Consider the following 18,693-nt stretch of genomic DNA (forward strand, 5'->3'; position numbering starts at 1 on the left):
CGAACTAGAAATAATTATAGCCAGAATATCTGATGCTCGTTTAAATGTGCAGGCAGGAGGGACATTGGTATCAACCTTCAAGATTTTAAGATAAGTAGAGATTTGGGGAACTGATAGAACAGCGGTACCTATACAGTCTCAGATTTTGCCTTTCTGACACTTTAAAGTTGCTTTATGGGATTTCTTAGGTCTGTGCTGCATTCAAACCCCTATACTAAGAATATCAAACTGAGAGCTTGTAGGTCTGAAGAGAAAAAACTTAATTTTCACCTTACTAAACACTTTGCCATATGTAATCATTGATCAAGCCTGATACCATACCTGTAAAGGATATCTTGCTTGCAGAGGCGAGATCGGTCGTGGGATGAAACAACTCTCCTTTTTGGCACAGTTCAGAATAACCACGGAGACTCCTCATTTAGGAGAGGCCAGCCAGTGTAGCTGACAGCTGTGCTCATCCAGGATTGACCAATTTAAATCTGTAAATTTTCAGAAAGTGATATCCACCATCAAGGCGGATACTATAACTACATGCAAAACCTCACTGGCAGCAATCTGGCAAGGTGGTCTCGGTGACCACATAATGGCATTTAACCCATATTGCCGCCCACTCTCTAATCTGGCAGTTCTGGGTCACAATCAAGAGTGAAAGAAGGGCAGGGAAATAAGAGCAAGAAACAAAAAGGAATTAATCTTAAATAATCTATACTGATGGTAATACTAAAAGCAGAGTACACTGCCATCACCCTTACAATGATTCCATTGCATGCTGCAACTTTCTCCAAGAAGTTCTGATACTTTTGAACCATCCACTAGCTTGGGAAGCTGTGCGTCAGGTCAACTCAGCCGGCTGCTGTCTCCACCATTTGCTCCAGGCTGTATTCAATTTATTTAGTCAGCAAACATCTTCATCTCGAAAAGGGATCTAAACAGGGACATACAGGATTGTATTTCTCTTAAGGAAAACTACTAGGTTGGTGTCTCCACTGCTGACCCAGGATATAAGTAACAAAATAAAAACCAACACATCTTTTAATATAAAGAGGTTTATTTTCCCAGAATTCTTTGCAGTTAGTTCAAAAGCAATGTACAACCTGCACGTCCTTTATCCCTGATGCTTACCTAAAAATTATATTTCAATATATATAAATTTATATATAAAATGAAAAGACTCATCCCAAAATCTTGTAATATTGAGTGCTATATTTGCAACCACTTCCACATACCCATCTATCCTGAAAATGCTTGTACCCACAGCTCTGCTGGGATTCAAATTTACTTGTACCCAACAGCAGTTAGGGACCCCCCATATCAAACACCAAAACTCTCATTCGCCCACCTCCAACAATCGCTGCACTACCTCCTTCTGGTAGCCTGCTAGATTAACAGCCACTGAATTAGAGTAAGAAAGGTAAGGGAAGATGTCATGTACTAGGTATTGTGCTGCATGGCTGCATGTGCTTCATGGCTTGGCGGCAATGCAGTCTGAGGGCATCACAATGACTGCTTGAGTGGGGAAAAGCAAAAGATTACTTGTTCTGCAATGGTACCATGCCACACGCCCACTGTAAACAACCGTTCTGCATAAAGGGTAGAATTGGGTACTGAAATTTCTACACTCTACGTTTGAAGAGGCTACACACAAAGAACTGCGCATTAAAAGAGGAGTGAGCAAATCACTGTGTTCTCCCTGGCACACTGGGTCTAAAGAGTGGGCAAAGCAAACAACCTTTTGCTCCATTTTAGAACATCTTGGCAACTAGTGGTACCTCTGCTAGGTGAGCATCAGAAACAGGAGCAGTGGAAAGGTAATATTGAGAGTGAGCTCAGCCAGCAACCTCTGTACAAAGAGAGGGTGGGCACAACTGGGTAACATCCAGTCATGTGAATACTGATGGGGGCTACCAAGCTAGGGTCCTTGACTAAAATATTTCTCCCGCTACACAGGAATCAGTGCCAGGACAACAATTCATATTTGGCAGTGTGTCTAAAGATGGTCACCACGCTGAGGGCATCAGAGGCTTGGGAAAGAGGACAAGATGGATGTCCTTTCCAATCACCCAGTGAGGTTTGAGCTGAAAGCAACTGTTAGAACGGCAAGGACTCAAAAACTTACTCTGTGGGCAACTGATACTACCCAATAATATTCTAACTACCTTCCCCACACCTAAAAAATGGAATAATACAATGCACTTTATCCCTTACTGTTCACCGGTCCCTTCGACTCAAAATGAACTGTTCCCTCATCTACAAGGCAACCAAAAACAGCAGGCGGGCCCAGGTCTGGCTTACAGGAAATCCCTTCAGAAAGCCAAGAATCTGAAAGCCTAATATGGCATGGCAGTTAGTTATGTTACGGTCAAGAGCCTGACTGTCCCTGTCCAACGGGCCTGTTGGAAGCTCTCTCCCCTCCTCCCACCCTTTTAATAGGCCAGTCTACCGTAATGTTAGGGTGGCAGCCGTTAGAAGCTTCAGCAAACAGTGCTATGTATACCAAAGGACCAAAAAAGAAAAATTAGAAATCATTCACTGCGCAGGACCTAGGAGCTCACTTGCACAGACTGTCATCTATAGTGAAGCAAACATTCCCTTTCAACCAGCAGACACATCCGTTTAAGTTTTACAAACAAGGGTGCACCTCCGCACACCTGAAGAGCCCCTGCCGACAAGCTGCTGCAAACACCTCAACAGGAAGGCTCCTCACAGTTCATGAGCTGAAAGAGACCAGCAGCAGTCATCTGTCACCTCCAGGGCCTTTTAAAATACACAGGGGTGGAATGTAGGGAAACACATGAAAACCTGCATGTGACGTCACTGGTCCCCCGGACGAGGAATGCATATCATTGAATACACTTTGGTTGTACATGATTTCCATAGAATGCGTGTAAGATTATAAGTCCAGGGACTATCCGTTTTTTTGTTTTTTCTTCTTTTCTGTAGAAAACGAGAAGGAGCGGGCTTGGGGGCTCTAAGCGTCTCCGTTCTGGATCTTACTGATTTGTTCCTCCAGCTGCTCGATGCGCTGGCCCTGCTGCTTCACGAGCAGCTTTAGAGACTTCACCTCTTTCAGAACTTCATCCAGCCGGTCGCCGTCCTGTACAGATGGGCAGGAAAAGAACAATGCAGAGAAGGATATGAATTTAACTGGAAGTGAAAATGAAGTAAGGAAAGGGAGTATAGAAGTGAGAAAGGAGCGGAAAAGTGGGAGGACCAAAATAGGGGGATAGGATTATTTGTGGGAGAAGAAGCGAGGGGAATTGAGAAAAGGAGCTGAGAGAAAATGGGCAAAACTAAAATCAAGGAAAAGAATGAAAAAGTGGAAATGAGGAAGGAGTGGAATTGTGGGAATGAGGGGGAAGACAGCAAGAAAAAGAATTGGATATCAGAGGAAAAGTGACAGGAGTCAAACAAATGTTTGAGAGGAAAAAGGTGGCGTGAGGACAGGAGACAGGAAAAAAATAGTAGATTATTATTTGAGAACGGACATAAAGTTGGCGATAAGACAACAAGGGAAAGAAAGGGGTAACTGAGTATGGTCGAAAGAGGTGCCCCAGAGGGAAAGGGGGCAAGTCAGACGGGGGAACTGATTGAATAAAAGACAAAAACTAGGAAAGGAGGGGCACAAGATGTAATGATTACCGGTCACCCTGGCTCAGCTGGGTATGTTTGAAAGAGCCACATTCTTGGGCTTTTTGATTCCTTTTGGCCAGATCCAAAAGCCACATAAGGAAATTATTACTTACCCTGTAAGCATATGTTTGTGGCATGTAGTGCAGTAGATTTACATGATGTTAAAGCGCCTGTTATCTAGTGCTGGGTCGGACATGTGTAGCTTTTTTTGTGTGAAGAAGTAGTAGTCTGAGTCACGAGGTATGCTTACTCCACCTATTACTGGTAAGGCATATGGACATCGGCTCCATAGTTAGATTGTTTCAACGTAAGAAGGGTGAGATAGAGATACAGAAATAGAAGTTTATACTACAAGTAAAAAAGAAATGCCTTTGTAACGACCAAAGGTCTCTGGAGAGGAAGGTGAAAGCATGTGAATCTACAACACGACATGCCATGAACAGATTCTTGTAGGGTAAGTAACATTTTCCGTTCATGGTATAAGAAGATGTAGATACACATGCAATGCACAGACTGTAAAGCAGATCTTCCCCATCAGTTGCAAGCCCAGAGGACATTTCAGAGGACTGAAAGTGTATGGAGCACAAATTAGCCAACTTTAGATTGTTGGCATGCCAGGACATCCACACAGTAATGCTTGGTGAAAGAAGCTCCCTTTCTGTGAGTAGAGTTGGGCCTGGGAGGGCTAGGCAGAGACTGTTTGGCTTCAGCGTAACAGTTCTGGATACATTTGACCAGTCTGGATACATTTGACCAACCATGTGCTATTACCACCTTAGTCTTTATGTGGCTTGGAAAAAGAGACTTCGAATTATTGTGTCTTACAGAAGGACTCGGTCAATGTAATACACGAGGTCCCCTTTGACATATAGTGTGTGAAGAGCCCTCTCTGTCACGGATTCTGGATGTGGGAGGAAAACTGGGAGTTTTACAGTTTGATTGGGGTAGAAATAGGAGACCACCTTGAGGAGAAATGCGTTTTTTGCCCTAAGGACTACCATATATGCATGAACCTGGAATAAGGGTTCTTGAAAGATTCAATGCCGTCTAAGGGTTGAAGTTCACTGCTGTGTAAGGAAGGTGATAGCCACTAGGAGAAGGCTACTGTGCAGAAAAGATAATGAAAAGGGCATGAGTGAAGTGGTTTGAAAGTAGGGCCCATAAGTCTGCTGCGAACTATGTTCAGACTCCACATAGAGGCAGGTGGCACCCTGAGTGGTGTTACTCTTTTCAGTCCCTTCGTGAACGACTAAATGGCTGTTACTTTAAAGAGTGAAGAGTGTTCTTTCTTCTGAAGATAGGCAGCAACGATGACCAAGTGAAGTCTAATGGAGACTTAGGCAAGGCCTGGCTTATGCAGGTGAAGCAGATAAACAAAATCTTAGACTGATGCACTGAGAGGGTTGATGTGCTGGGAGTGCAGTAGTGCAAAAATCGTTTCCATTTAGCTGCATAGGCCTGAATGCTTTCTTGAGAATGATCATACATTCTGACTTCAGGAGCCAATTAGCGAGATTTAGTTACTTGGGGTTCGGGTGCCTGAGCATACTCTGGCTCTGCGCGAGACGTTCTGACCAGTTGGGCAGGTTTTCGCCATGTTTGCTGAAGCCTCTGAATCATGAATGGATGAAGCAGAAGAGGCAGAAAGGCGTATTCAAATATCCCTGACCATTTCTTCCATAGTGTGTTACCTATGGACTGTGGGTATGGGTACCTGGAGATTAGGCTTAGTCATATAGCGTTTTCGGCAGTAGGAGAGGTCTATGTTGGGGAACCCGCACCAAAGACATACGGGAGGAGGACTTATGGGTAGAGTTCCAACTCGTGGACCTGTTGCTGCATCCTGATGACTAGGTCTGCAAGGTTGTCTACTCCCAGTAGAAAGTCTGCTAGTAGAAGAACATTGTGGTGGATTGCCCATCGCCAAATGCCCAATGACAATGCAGACAACTGTTGTGATGTGAGTGAGTGCCACCCTGAACCTACTGTAGGTAACACATGGTAGTCGTTTTATCTATCAAAATGAGAACACTTCGTGCTGAACATGAATGAGGAACGACCGGAGGGCTAGCTGGATGGCCATCAGCTCCATGTAGTTGATGCGGAGACACCATTGATGGAATGTCCACGTGCCTTGCGGTCAGGTTTTTGAAGTGTTCTCCCCACCTGTCGAGTAAAGCGTCTGTTGTGATGGTCTTCTTCGGGACTGGGTTGAGGAAGGGCTGGCTGCATGCAAGGACAGCGAGGGGGGAAGCTGCAGCTCACCATTAGATCCTACCAGCAACCCTCTGCTTATGACCACTGTGCAACAAAGCACCGCTGCAACTGGTGCATGTGTAACTTGACCACCCTCGACCTGAAGGATGCCTGCTTACACATCCCAATCCATTCTGCAAATAGCCAGTACCTCCGGTTTGTGCTAAGTGGTCAGCATTACCATTTGAAAGTGCTGACATGGGGTCGAGTTCCACCTTGTTGGAGCAGGATGGGGGGCTCCTGGTCGTCTGATCATGCCAACGAGAGGCCTTTGGGTGTCGAACGCTCTGGGGCAGACGCAGGTTTTTGCAAGTCGTGCGCCAAATGCTTTTTGGAGCTGAAGGATTCTTTAGCGCTGAAGCAGGTTTTGTGTCGGCTTGAAAAAGGTGGTGTTGGTGCCTATAGCCGGGGCTGGAGATGCTCTTTCGGCACCAGTGCTTGGCTCTGACTCAACTCGGAGGCCTTTGTTTGGTGCCAGCCATAGCGGACCAGAAGTCTGAGCATGGAGTTCAGGGCTCGTTTCCGGATCCGCTCAAGAGCTGTGTTCGTTCTGTTGGTGCCAGTGTGGAGGTAGAGTGGGTGTCATACTCACAGTCAATGTCTTCTCTTGAACAAGAGGCAGTTCCCCTGCCTCGGAGTAAGAGTGAGAGCTCGGTCTCTGGTTGTGGCTCTACCTCAGTATCTTGGTTCCCGAAGAGATAAGGGGTGTCATATTCCGGATGGTGCGCGGTGGTAAATCGAGCTTGGTGCAAGTCTCGACGGTTCTGCAGCATCTTTCGGATAGGAAGGTAAGATATGCAGCACAGGATGCCTTAATGTGCTCCAGGGAAAGACACAATTTAGAGATCCGATGGTGATCTGTCCAGGGGTATTTCGAATGAGACTGTGGACAGTACTGGAAAGAGGTTCTTTACATTATGGAGTCTACATTCTCAGTGGAAGAAGCAGAGTAGAATGTACTGGGAAGGGATAAGTGCCCCATGGGAGGGTGTGGTGGTGTAAGGAACTTGGCTGTTTAAGTTGGCAGTGTGACGAAGCAGAAGATTGTTTATGCGGATCGGACGGAAGAACCAAGAGGGAACGGTGCCATACAGCAGGGTGCAATGACCCGGAGCTCACAGGATGCAAGTCCAAACCAAATGGAGGAAAAAAACAATCTAACACAGGATCCGAGGATCATGCGCATTACCAGGAATATGTGGAGTCACCATACCTCATGACCTGAAGACGTTTTTGAATATAAACAAGTTGCACAAATCAGAGCCAACACTAGGTGGTATAACTATGCACAGCATTTGTATCTACAGCTACACTTGCCGCGAACAAATCATTGTCAAAATATTGCGGGTCTGTATTTAGCTTAAAAATCCTGTTTGTTCAGATGCCAGGATTACATTCTTGGCAAGCCTTTGTGGTGTGCGAGCAGTGCATCTTGTGAACCATCTTATGGACGAGCAGCCTACACATTGAAGCTACCAAGTTGGAGAACTGGTGACTTCTGTGTCATGATTTTTCCATTTAGCAGCTTCAGAGTGCTTCAAACTTTCGCACTGCAGCTTGGACAACACAGAAACCAGCGTCAGCATCAAGACTGATGTCCTTAGTAAATGTCAGAACCGATGCCCAAGTGTAAGCCCTGTGGTACTCTTCCCAATCACGCAGAGGTGCTTCCTTGCCGTGTGCGGTGTGTGCTAAGGGATAGGCTGGGGGCCTACGGGCAGCGATATGCTGTACATTCTTAGATGTAAAATGAGATGTTTGGCTTCGGAATTGACTTTCCATGAAGTGATGGACCAAAGGAAGCAATACATTGAAAGGTGTTTATGTCCTTTGTATGATCCACATAGTATCTCACCACAAGTCTCGTACCAACTATATGCAAAGTATGTTCCAGTCACAGGTTTGACACATTAAAAACTAATGTCAGAGGTAGCCTGCTTAAGAGGGAACAGGGAGTCTATGAACAATCTTATTCTTATGGCAAACCACAAAGCTTTTCCTAACAATAAAGCATGCATTTCACTAAGTTAATCAGTGGAAATAATGACGAAACAAAAGCATCTTACCAAAAAAAAAAAAAAAAAAAAAAAAAAAGGAATTTAAAATCATTTCTGGATAGATTAGGATGGAAATTTCCTTTACATACCCTCCAAACGCAAATACTTTACTGGTACAGGTTAAGGAGAATTATCAGGTTACCGACGATTGTGGAAATGCAGGAAATTGTGCACACCCTAATCTGTAACCCAAGGATTACGCTGATCACTGTTGCGCTGACAAGGCCAGCTCCTATACTCAATGGGGTATGAATAAGCGTTAGTACCCCAACTAGCTACGACTGGAGTAAGAATATTAAATGTACTAAATCAGAGTAATAGTGGTTGGTGAAGGCCAAGTTCCAGAGAAAAGTTAAGGTTAATAAAGTAACAATTCATTCAAGCATATACTTCTGAGGCAAAAATAGAACATTCAGCCAGATAGCCTCACTCCAAGCAATCAACACCTCAAATACTGCCGGAATCTAGCAACTACCTTTAGCTCAACCCAAACCAAAACAAAAATCCGACTACTCGCCAAGAACGACAAGCAGTCACTAGTCCAAATCTGGTTAAACAGTCCCCAATTTCACCCTATACAAAGTCTCTAAGATTCAATCTGAACACTATTCACATCCTGTATGAATACATCACCAAGAAAACCTATGAGGCCTGGTACCAAAAAGAGGGTGAGATAATTTCTCCCAGAAAACCACTACAGAACCGCTGTTCAAGTCCTTGTACTATTGCATCGGGATTCTGGAAACACTCTGCTCCAAAGCCTTATTGACTCCACTTTGGTCGCTCTTAAGAGCATCCTACATGCCTTATTAGGGGACTGAAGAAATATGATCACGTCACACCCTCCCTGATGGAACTCCAGTGGCTTACTTTGACCGCCCTCGTCATCTTCCAAACTTGCGGTTTCATTTACAAAACCATCATGAACAGTACAATTTGCACACCTGCCTATCTGACTGACAAGCTCACCAACTCTGGTGGTTTTCGGCAGCCGGGTCACCATGGAATGAACATAAGTCCAGAAATGTAAAATCCTTCTCCATTTGTAGACCCAGGTTCTTGAACATCATCCTTGTATCCATCAGGGATAAACAAACGTAAGTTTCACCATGCGCACTTACGGAGTTTAAAAATGTACAAAGCATAGGACCAGAGATGGAGCGGACAATGGAAAATGATAACCTTGTTTCCTAATATTTGTCCAGCAGCAAGCTTCTACATATTTAAACTTAACTGTAACTTGGACAAGGGTTTATTATTTTTTTAAGTTTAAAAAAAATATTTGACCAAAGTACTTTTCAAACCAATGGTTGCTACTTATTCACCTATATTCTATCATTCGGCGTATGGATTTTGCCCTTGATTCTTGGTAGCCAGTTTGGTGTTTCTGGCAAGCTTCCTGGACATGCTACAGACATCTGACAAAATCTGAGCAGGACAGAAGTGCCAACATCGGCATAAGAAAAATGCTACTTACCACAGTATGCATCTGTTCTTGGTATGTAGAGCTGTAGAATCTCATGCTATTCATAGATCGCCATCTAGTGTTCGGTACGGATGTTTGCACATTGTTTCTGCTCGAAGAAGTCTTTCCAGTCACAAGATAGGGGACTCCTCCTTTAGGTGATAGTGCGCATGGGCATCGGCTCCATCCTTAGATTGTTTTACCGTAAAGGGTGATGATGGAGTTAGTAAGAGTAGTAAAAGAGATGTCCATGTATCTTGTATCCAAGTAAGATAGTACTGCAACAGGTATAGGAACCCGAGGAGGCAGGTGGGCGCATGAGATTCTACAGCTCTACATGCCAAGAACAGATGCATACTGTGGTAAGTAGCATTTTCAGTTCGAGGCATGTGAGCTGTAGATCACATGCTATGCATAGACTATATAGCGGTTACATCCCAAAGCGGTGGCTAACCTGTAGCTGTTGCAGTTGTTTGGAATAGGGTACGTAAAACTGCCTGGCCCACACTAGCCTGTTGTCTTAGTAACACATCTATGCAATAGTGTTTTGTAAAGGTGTGTGGTGTAGACCATGTTGCAGCTTTGCAGATGTCATCTATGGGAATATTTCCTAAAAATGCCATAAAGGCCCCTAGTTTGCGAGTGGAATGCGCTCTAGGGGGAATTGTTAATGTGCATTTAGCCTTAATGTAGCATATTTGAATGCACTTAACTATCCAACTTGCAATACCCGATTTTGATATTGGATTGCCTTTATGTGGTGGAGCAAAGGCAACAAAAAGTTGCTTTGTTTTCCTAAAAGGTTTTGTTCTTTCAATGTAATACAGTAATGCTCTTTTGACATCTAATGTGTGAAGAGAATGTTCTGCCTCAACAGATTGGTTGATAGGAATTAGTCCTAATAAGAGTTAGTCCTAAGGACCACTTTGATTTGATGCATTTGTAAAAATGGCTCTTCTATGGTTAGTGCCTGAAGCTCACCCACTCTTCTCAGAGATGTGATGGCTATGAGGAAGGCTACTTTCCAAGTGAGAAATTGCAGTTCACATTTGTGCAATGGTTTAAAAGGTGAACCAATGAGCCTTGTAAGAACTATGTTTGAGATTGCACACTGAAGCAGGAGGAAATCCGCGAGGAATGATTCTTCTAAGTCCTTCCATAAATGCTTTATTAGCCGGCACTCTAAAAAGAGACAAATGCTGTCTGTTTTGTAGATATGCAGCTATTGCAGCTAGATGCAAGCATATGGATGGGTAAGGATTGATTTGATTGTTGTTACAGTAAACGACTATCCGCTTCGCTGCATAGCAAGCTCTTGTGGTAGGGCGCCTATCCTCTTTTATAATATTGATGCAGTCAGGCGGAAGATTAATATGATCAAACTCTAGGACTTCAGGTGCCAGATTGCAATGTTGAGATGACTGGGATCTGGATGTCTTATCTCTCCATGGTTCTGAGTGAGAAGATAACTTCAATAGGGTTGTGAACCAGGGTTGACAGGCCCATGTGGGAGCAACTAGGATTAGTGTCAAGGACTGCTATCTGAGCTTCTAAACCACCAATAGAATGAGTGGGAGAGGCGGAAACGCGTAAGCAAATATCCCTGACCAATTCATCCACAGCGCATTGCCTTTGGACAATGGGTGTGTATACCTGGATGCGAAGTTTGGGCATTTTGCGTCAAGGTGGGTGGCAAACAGATCTATTTGTGGAAAGAATGGGAGAAGGACTCGAGAGTGAAGTTCCCATTCATGGATCTGTTGTCGTCGATGACTGAGCAAATCTGCAATCTGGTTGTTTACTCCTGGAAGTTGTTTTGCAAGAAGATATATTTTTTACGGTATGGCCCATTCCAGATGGTCTGGGCTAGCTGTGAGAGCTGGAGAGAGTGTGTTCTCCCCGGTTTTGTATGTAGTACATTGCTGTCATGAGGTCTGTGCGAATCAGGAAAACTTTGTCTATCAGGTAAAGTTGAAAGGCTTTCAATGCTAGAAAAATTGCAGCAGTTCTAGATGATTTATGTGGATTTGCTTTTGCTGCAGAGTCCACATACCCTGAATGGTATGTTTTTGAAGATGAGCTCCCCAACCAGTGAGTGATGCGTCTGCTGTTAGGACTATCTGTGGAACCGGGTCGACGAATGGCCGCCCCTTGGAAAGGTTTTGTATGTTCCACCACTGCAGAGAGCGAGGAGTGCGGTCATCCACCAACACTAGATCTGATAACTGACCTTGAGCCTGGTTCCACTGACGTGCTAAGCATTCTTGTAAGGGACGAATTTGGAGTCTTGCATAAAGAACGATTAGAATGCAAGATGCCATAATTCCTAGCAATTGCATGAACACCCGAGCTGGTAATGAGTGCTGAGGCTGAAACTGCGCTATTAGAGTTTGCATGTTGCGTATTCTGACTGGGTTGGGATATGCTAGAGCTTTTTGAGCGTTTATTGTGGCTCCCAGGTACACTTGAGTGTTGGATGGTTGGAGATGCGATTTGGAGAGGTTTACTGTCGACCCCAGTTCGAGAAGCAGTTGGACTGTTTTTAGAGTGTGTATTATGCAGCTCTGTTGCGAGCTGGCTTTTATTAGCCAATCGTCTAGGCAGGGGAAGTCGTGTATGTGCGATCTTCTTAGATGAGCCACGACTACTGCTAGACACTTGGTGAAAACCCTGGGTGCTGTAGTTATTCCAAATGGGAGAACCTTGAATTGATAATGTGTCCGTCAACCACAAACCTGAGGTATTTCCAGTGAGCAGGGTGCATGGGAATATGGAAATATGAGTCCTTTAAGTCCAAGTTGGACAAAAAGTTTCCTTGCTGAAGGAGTGGGAGCACTTGTTGGAGTGGTCCGACTGAATGTACTGATTTAGTTCTCGGAGGTCTAGTATAGCCCTGAGAGAGCCGTCCTTTTTGGGAATTAAAAAATACAGGGAGTATACCCCAGTCCCTTGGTATTGTAATGGGTCTGGTTCTATAGCGTGCTTTTCCAAGAGAGAGAGAACCTCCTGCTTTAGGAGGGTGAGATGCTCTGGTGAAATTACATGTGATCTTGGAAGGATATTTGGGGGGAGTGTCTAAACTCCAGGCAGTAACCATACTGGATAATTTCTAGTACCCACTTGTCTGAGGTGATTGAATTCCAGACAGGCAGGAATTGAAAGAGTCGCCCCCTGACCGGAGTGGAATGATCGGGGGATAACGGAAGGAAGTCGCCTCTTGAAGAGGGGGATTGATTATTGCCCTTGTAAGAGGAGGAGGGATTTTCAGTGGACACCGTTTTTGAACCACATCTGTAAAAGGAGCAATGAAAGGACCCCTTAGTGGCAGGTAACTGCAAAGCCCCCCCATGGACTTTGCGACCTCAGTGTCTTTCTTCATCTTTTCCGTCGAGGTATCAGCAGCTGGACCTTATCGAACAGTTGATTAAGGATGGAGGTTTGCACCTCAGGCTTGAAGCCCGATATTCTTGGCCAAGCATATCTGCGTAATGGTATGCTGGTGTTGACTGCAAAAGCTGCTGTGTCTGCTGCATCTAGGGCACACCTAATGGATGTATTCGTAATAAGTTTACCTTCCTGAATAAGGTCATTAGCCTGAGGTTTGTATTCATCAGGTAAATGTAGTACGAGTTTTTCTAACTCATCGTAATGAGCCCTATCAGTGATTTGCTGTCTTTAAAGCCACTCTTTTTCCCGAGGCATTGATTAGCTTAGACTCCTAATCAGGAGGAGGGGCCCCACCTGTGGTTTGTGAGTTAGCTCTCTTGCGAGTGTTGGAGACTACAAGAGAGTCTAAGGGCAGCTGGCCTCTGTTGTAAACCAGGTCAGTAGGAGCGGGTTTGTATTTTTTGTCCACTCTAGGTGTAATTATCCTGGATCTTACAGGGTCTTTAAATACCTCATCCGTGTGCTTTAACATGCCTGTGAGCATTGGTACGGTGTGAGTAGCTCTTTGGGAAGAAGTGTTTCAACAAGGAAATCCTCTTCTAAAGGCTCTTTTATGGAGCTCCACCCCATGATATTGAGCGGCCCTATTAAGGAGCTCAATGTACCCGATGTTGTCGTCAGGTGGGGAGGGTCTGGAGGGACACAAATAAGGGTCATTTCATGTGATTGGGTCGGTTTGATAATCGTCCCAAGGATCAGTGTCCTGTTACCTATCCTGATCCTCATCCCTATCCCCATCTCCTTCATCGTGTGGGTCAGGCGAAAGTGGTGGTGGTGAATTTGCTGGTGAAATGAGAAAGTTAGGATCAATGGGAGAAAGAAGTGGAATATAAGGAAGAGAAGGGTTAGTACCCACACTTTTCCTTATCAGAGGAATGTGATAGTCCTCTGATAGGTCAATTTTTCGTTTCTTTGGAAGAGTGGCATGAATATGCCCTGTTTGAGGGTTAATTACCAGTTTCTTCTGCTTCGGATCCGAAGGCAGCACAAAGGACCGAGGTTCTTTAGTGGGAGAGTGTTTCTCCTTATGAGTTGGTTTCGGCATCGAAGGTTTCGGTTCCAAGCCTTTCAGTGTCGATGAATTAGACTTGTGTTTTGGCGCCGAAGGTGTTTGTGTGGCAACGGAGTGGGGCTGGCTCGAACCAGAGCCGGAAGGCTTGTCTTTTTCTTTCAGTGCCGGGCCTGAGGGCGGGGCGTCAAGCTTTTTGGCGGTGTCAACCTTGGCCTGAGGGCAGAGGAGGGACCGGAACCTTTGTCTTATATTGAGGGGGCAAAGAGGTATCTTTACTCACGGTACGCTGACCCGGAGTAATCTGTTCATCTTCTTACATGTCGGAGGTAGCTTCAGACACAGAGATAAGTTCTTCTTCCTGCTCGGCTTCTTGAGGTTGATGTTCAGTATCGGAATCTTCGCCGAAGAGGTCTGGTGCAGAGCTGCTCTGGTGTTGCATTTCGTGTCGTCGAGCTAGACGGTCACAAAGAGTTTTTTTCCAATCGAAACTATCGACATGCGGCGCAGTCATTCTCGTCGTGTTTCGGGGACAAGCAGAGGTTGCACACTTCGTGCAAGTCGGTGCGTGGAGACTTAGCATGACACCCCGGACATAGCTTGAATGGAGTCAGTTCCATCGACTGCTAGTGCGGTCGGCCCGGGTAGGCCCAAAGGCCTGCCACGAGTTTCCAGATTGAAGGTTTTCTGAAGTAAGACAAAGTGCGTCGGATGGGGAACCACAATCGATAACAATACTGTGGAGGGTAGTGGATTGCGCTTTAAAGGGGTCCAAAAACGGTACCGTACCTGGAGTGCAGCAATACACATCTGAACCCGATGGCGGAAAAAACTATCTAAGGATGGAGTTGATGCCCCTGCGCACTATCACCTAAAGGGAAGTCACCTACCTTGTGACTGGAAAGACTTCTTCGAACAAAAACAAAGGGCAAACATCCGGACCCAACACTAGATGGCAATCTATGGATAGCATGTGATCTACAGCTCACATGCCTCGAACACAATTTTTGTTTGCACTGCTTCCCAGAACGAAGAATGACACTGAAAAGAATAGGTAACCGTCTTGAGACTGATGTACTGAAATCTCCTCCCAGAGACTTGTTTGTAGTTTTGCATCCTCAACTCTGCCACAGGAGTAAACAACTTGTGAAAGGAATCACACAGAACATGACGATGCAACTCCCAGCCTGCAAGGATGTGACTTTGCCATCCACAGGATGACTGTGGGTTTCTGACCGATTTTATGCCATCAAGAGAACCTGGCTATATACTCTCCAAAACTAAAGCTTTGTGCTCTTTTTACATGGACAATATGTATTCCATGCCAAAATAGAATGCTGGGCTGTGTTACTGCCTCCCGCCATCAGCACCAGTTTCCCATGACTTACTGTGCTGAACAGCAAATTCAGTTGTTCAGTTATAGATGAGATGTCCTGGGATTCTGAAAGCGCTCAGCATAACACAGCATTCCCATTGCCGAATTGTATTAGTAGCTGGAGAAAGTCAGCATCTAACTGCGAAAAACAACCTTATCTTAGCCAAATTTCTAAAACGTCTGTTTAATGATTCTTCAGAGATTTGTGCAGGTAACAGGCGGACACAATCGGCAAATGGACACAAAAAATGTAGGAAGTCGCTGCCCAGAGCTTTAACACACCGCACTTCTGACCACGTGTTCCTACACTGGATACATTGCAACAATATCCAGAACATGAACTAAAAAGGCAGTGTTTTCTGTTGGTTGAAATTTTACATATTCACCAGGAAGTCTTTTGGACACGAAGCCGGAGTGGTGGCTTTGAATTTGGCCAGTGATCAAGGAAGAGTCCAAACACATTACTTCAACTAATAAATACTCATGGTTGAGAGGAAAGCTCTGTCGTTCTTTGGAACTAAACAGCAATGGGTGTTCACTACAGCTTAAAGATGGTGATGGGTTCAACCGCTCCTTTTGGAAATAAGAGAAAGAAGAACCTCTCCAAGATGGGAAAGCTCACACGCTGCTATGTCGAATAGAAGAAAGAGAAGGGTCGAAGTCCAACTGGACACAGGCCTTCCCTTCCAGCTCCCATTGGTCAGTAGTTGTGCCTCCTAAAGCAAAGGCTTGAAACTACTCTTCCTCTCCAAGGATATTGCATTAAGAAAGCGCAGGAGAAAGATCGGGGGCACATGCAAGAGGTAGATCCTTAGGCCAATATGCTTTATGGCTGTGTGGCATTTGAAAGAGAAAAGCGATAACTGAAGTGCTCCCAACACCTTGACAGTTACATCAAAAAGCAAGCCAATGTGGCACATTTGGTAAATGAATTAGCATGACACTCAATGGAGAAGCTGCAAAATACCAGACCAAGTGGAGTATTGTTCTCTCTCACTGCATTAGTTTAGTTTAATAGTTTATAAAGCGCTCACCTCACCCTGGGGCATCGCGGCGCTATCCAAAACAAGACAACCTACCTAAAGGGGAAGATACGAAAATACTCCAAGTTAAAATAAATAAGCTTTCAACTGTTTCCTAAAGCAGTTGTAGCTCGTAGTACGAAGTCCCAGCGGAAGTTGGTTCCAGTACTTGGGTGCCAGGTACGAGAAGGCTTTTCCTCCCGTCCTGACCAGTCGAATACGCGAGGACTGTAGCAAATGCTGAGTTGTTGATCTCAGATGCCTACTTGGGGTATATTTCTGTATTTTGTTCCGTAGGTACACTGGGCCAATCTCATTGACTGCATTGAAGGTCAGGCAACAGATCTTAAGGAATGATCTCTTTTTTACTGTCAGCCAATGAAGTTTCCTCAACAGTGGCGCTGAAGGAGAACCCGCCGGTTGGTTGAGGATCATTCTGGCGGCTGTGTTCTGCACCACCTGTAGCATGGCCAGAAGCGTCTCCCCGACTTCCGCCAGTAGGGCATTTCTATAGTCCAATCATGAGGTGACCATTGCTTGAACTAGGGTTCTCCGATGATGGAGCGGAATGTAAGGTAATATTTTCCTCACAAGTCGGAGGTCGTAATAACATGAGCTTGTAATTGCCGAGACTTGGCCTTTCATATTTAAAGCTTGATCCAGCTTTAGTCCCAGACTTTTCACTGTCCCTTTGGGTGATGGTGCAGTCCCTAACTCTTGTGGCCACCAATCATCTGACCAGACGTCTGTTGCTTTGCCTAATAACATCAGTTCGGTCTTATCCGGGTTCAACTGGAGATAATTTGCAGTCATCCAGTTCGCGATGGTAAGCATCCCCTTGGCAAAGCGAGTTTTGTCTAGAGTGGGATTCGATCCGATGTTAAAGATCAGCTGTGTATCGTCTGCATTTTAGAGTATTGAAATTTCTATTTGGGAGAACAGAGATTCTGCTAGAAGCAACTTGGGCAATGGATGCTGAACAATGGAGTTAGGGGTGAAGCCACAAAAACACCCACAGTTTAGGATATGTATTCACTAGGAGGGGAGCATCACGACAATTGTTGTCAATAATCTGTAATATCCCACAATTCTTTAGGGCAGCAAAATTGTGGAGCTGTCAAGAAGCCTGGCTTAAAGAATGAGCCATTCGCCATAATGAAGTTTTATGAAGTTCTAAGGCTAGTCCAATTGCAAAGGATCAACAAAACTAAATCTCTTCCCTGCTGGATGGAATTTAGAGGCTGGGGCAGGATAATAACTCATTGCGTGGGTGTCCTTGAAATGGGAACCATTGCAAGCTTTGGGAAAGGGAAAGCCAACTGTGATGCAGAGAGGACTCAAAACACATTCTGGGGTTGTCAAGTGGAGAAGCACACCTTCTATGTAGAAAACTGATATCACACAGACAGCTCGCAGCCGAGCAAAACTCTCCATGCACATGAGTAGGATCTTACATTATTCAACCAAGATTGGTACAAAAGCAATCAAACCTATTAGCCAGAATTACACACACTCAACCAATTTCATGATAACAATACCACAATGTGGGTCCTAAAATGGTTTTATTATAGACATACACGCACTCGGACCGCAGGAGACATAGGCAAACCTATTGATGAAGAAATTTATGTTGATTGTTCGAAGAGAAAATGAGGAGTTGCAGGGTGGCGGTGATAGCTATTGGAGTACGTCTACATTAGGCAAAACACCTTCGAAAAACCTTGAGGACTGTCAAGCCAGTAACAAAGCAATCCTGTCAGGGCCTTAAAAACAGGAGGAGTAGGGGTTTCCAAAGATACCTTTGGAACCTGGCTCCAGACAACAAACAGGGTGACCTGTTAGGCAACTATAAATATTGTTTACAAACATTTCGGATTATATTAGAGAGGGGAAAGGGGACAGAAGGTTGGCATAGAAGGTATTATGGAAGGAAAGAAAATAGAAAGAACAAGCAAGTAGACAGAAGAGATTGCATGGCAAATGCAAAGGTTTCCCTACCACATGGATGGCAGGGGCGGTAATACTTGGCACAGAGGCGTGCGCAGTCGGTGCCGCCAGCTTCCCTCCAGCAGCAGGCCGGTTCTCGTGCAGCACGTTTTTCTTGTTGACCTTCAAGTCACGCTGTTTTGTTGGCACGTAGCCCTCCCGCAAGGAGATTAGGATGGGGTCAGCATCTTTGCCTGCCACCCACTCTTCAGCCTCCATTGCAGGCTCAGGACCAGCTGTGTCCGGGTACAAGTCATCCTGGAACAGATCGGACTATGGAAGAAGCACAAGATGAGAGTAAGGAAAAGGCAGCAGGCACCCCAGAAGTCATTCATCCCTTTATCAAAATAATCGCTGAACTAAGAGCGGTGAAAAGGGAGTACAACGTTTTGAGGGACACCACCAAATGACAGGCATGCAAGATGCAATGTACTACTAGCAGCACA

At 45.0% G+C, this 18,693-nt stretch overlaps 1 protein-coding gene across 4 annotated transcripts in view; it reads right to left on the minus strand.

The window, feature by feature from the left end:
- Positions 1–1,030: 1,030 nt before the first annotated feature.
- Positions 1,031–18,693, minus strand: part of CORO1B (coronin 1B) — a 219,571-nt gene continuing 201,908 nt past the window's right edge. For all 4 annotated transcript variants that reach the window (XM_078659251.1, XM_078659259.1, XM_078659252.1 and 1 more), the window contains 2 exons: positions 18,260–18,520; positions 1,031–3,094 (listed from right to left, as the gene is read on the minus strand). In XM_078659251.1, the coding sequence (XP_078515377.1) occupies positions 2,969–3,094; positions 18,260–18,520 (387 nt within the window). In that variant the 3' untranslated portion in view covers positions 1,031–2,968. The remainder of the gene's footprint in view (positions 3,095–18,259; positions 18,521–18,693) is intronic.

Source organism: Lissotriton helveticus, chromosome 1_1 (genome assembly GCF_964261635.1).
Source record: "Lissotriton helveticus chromosome 1_1, aLisHel1.1, whole genome shotgun sequence".
NCBI classification, from domain to species: domain Eukaryota; kingdom Metazoa; phylum Chordata; class Amphibia; order Caudata; family Salamandridae; genus Lissotriton; species Lissotriton helveticus.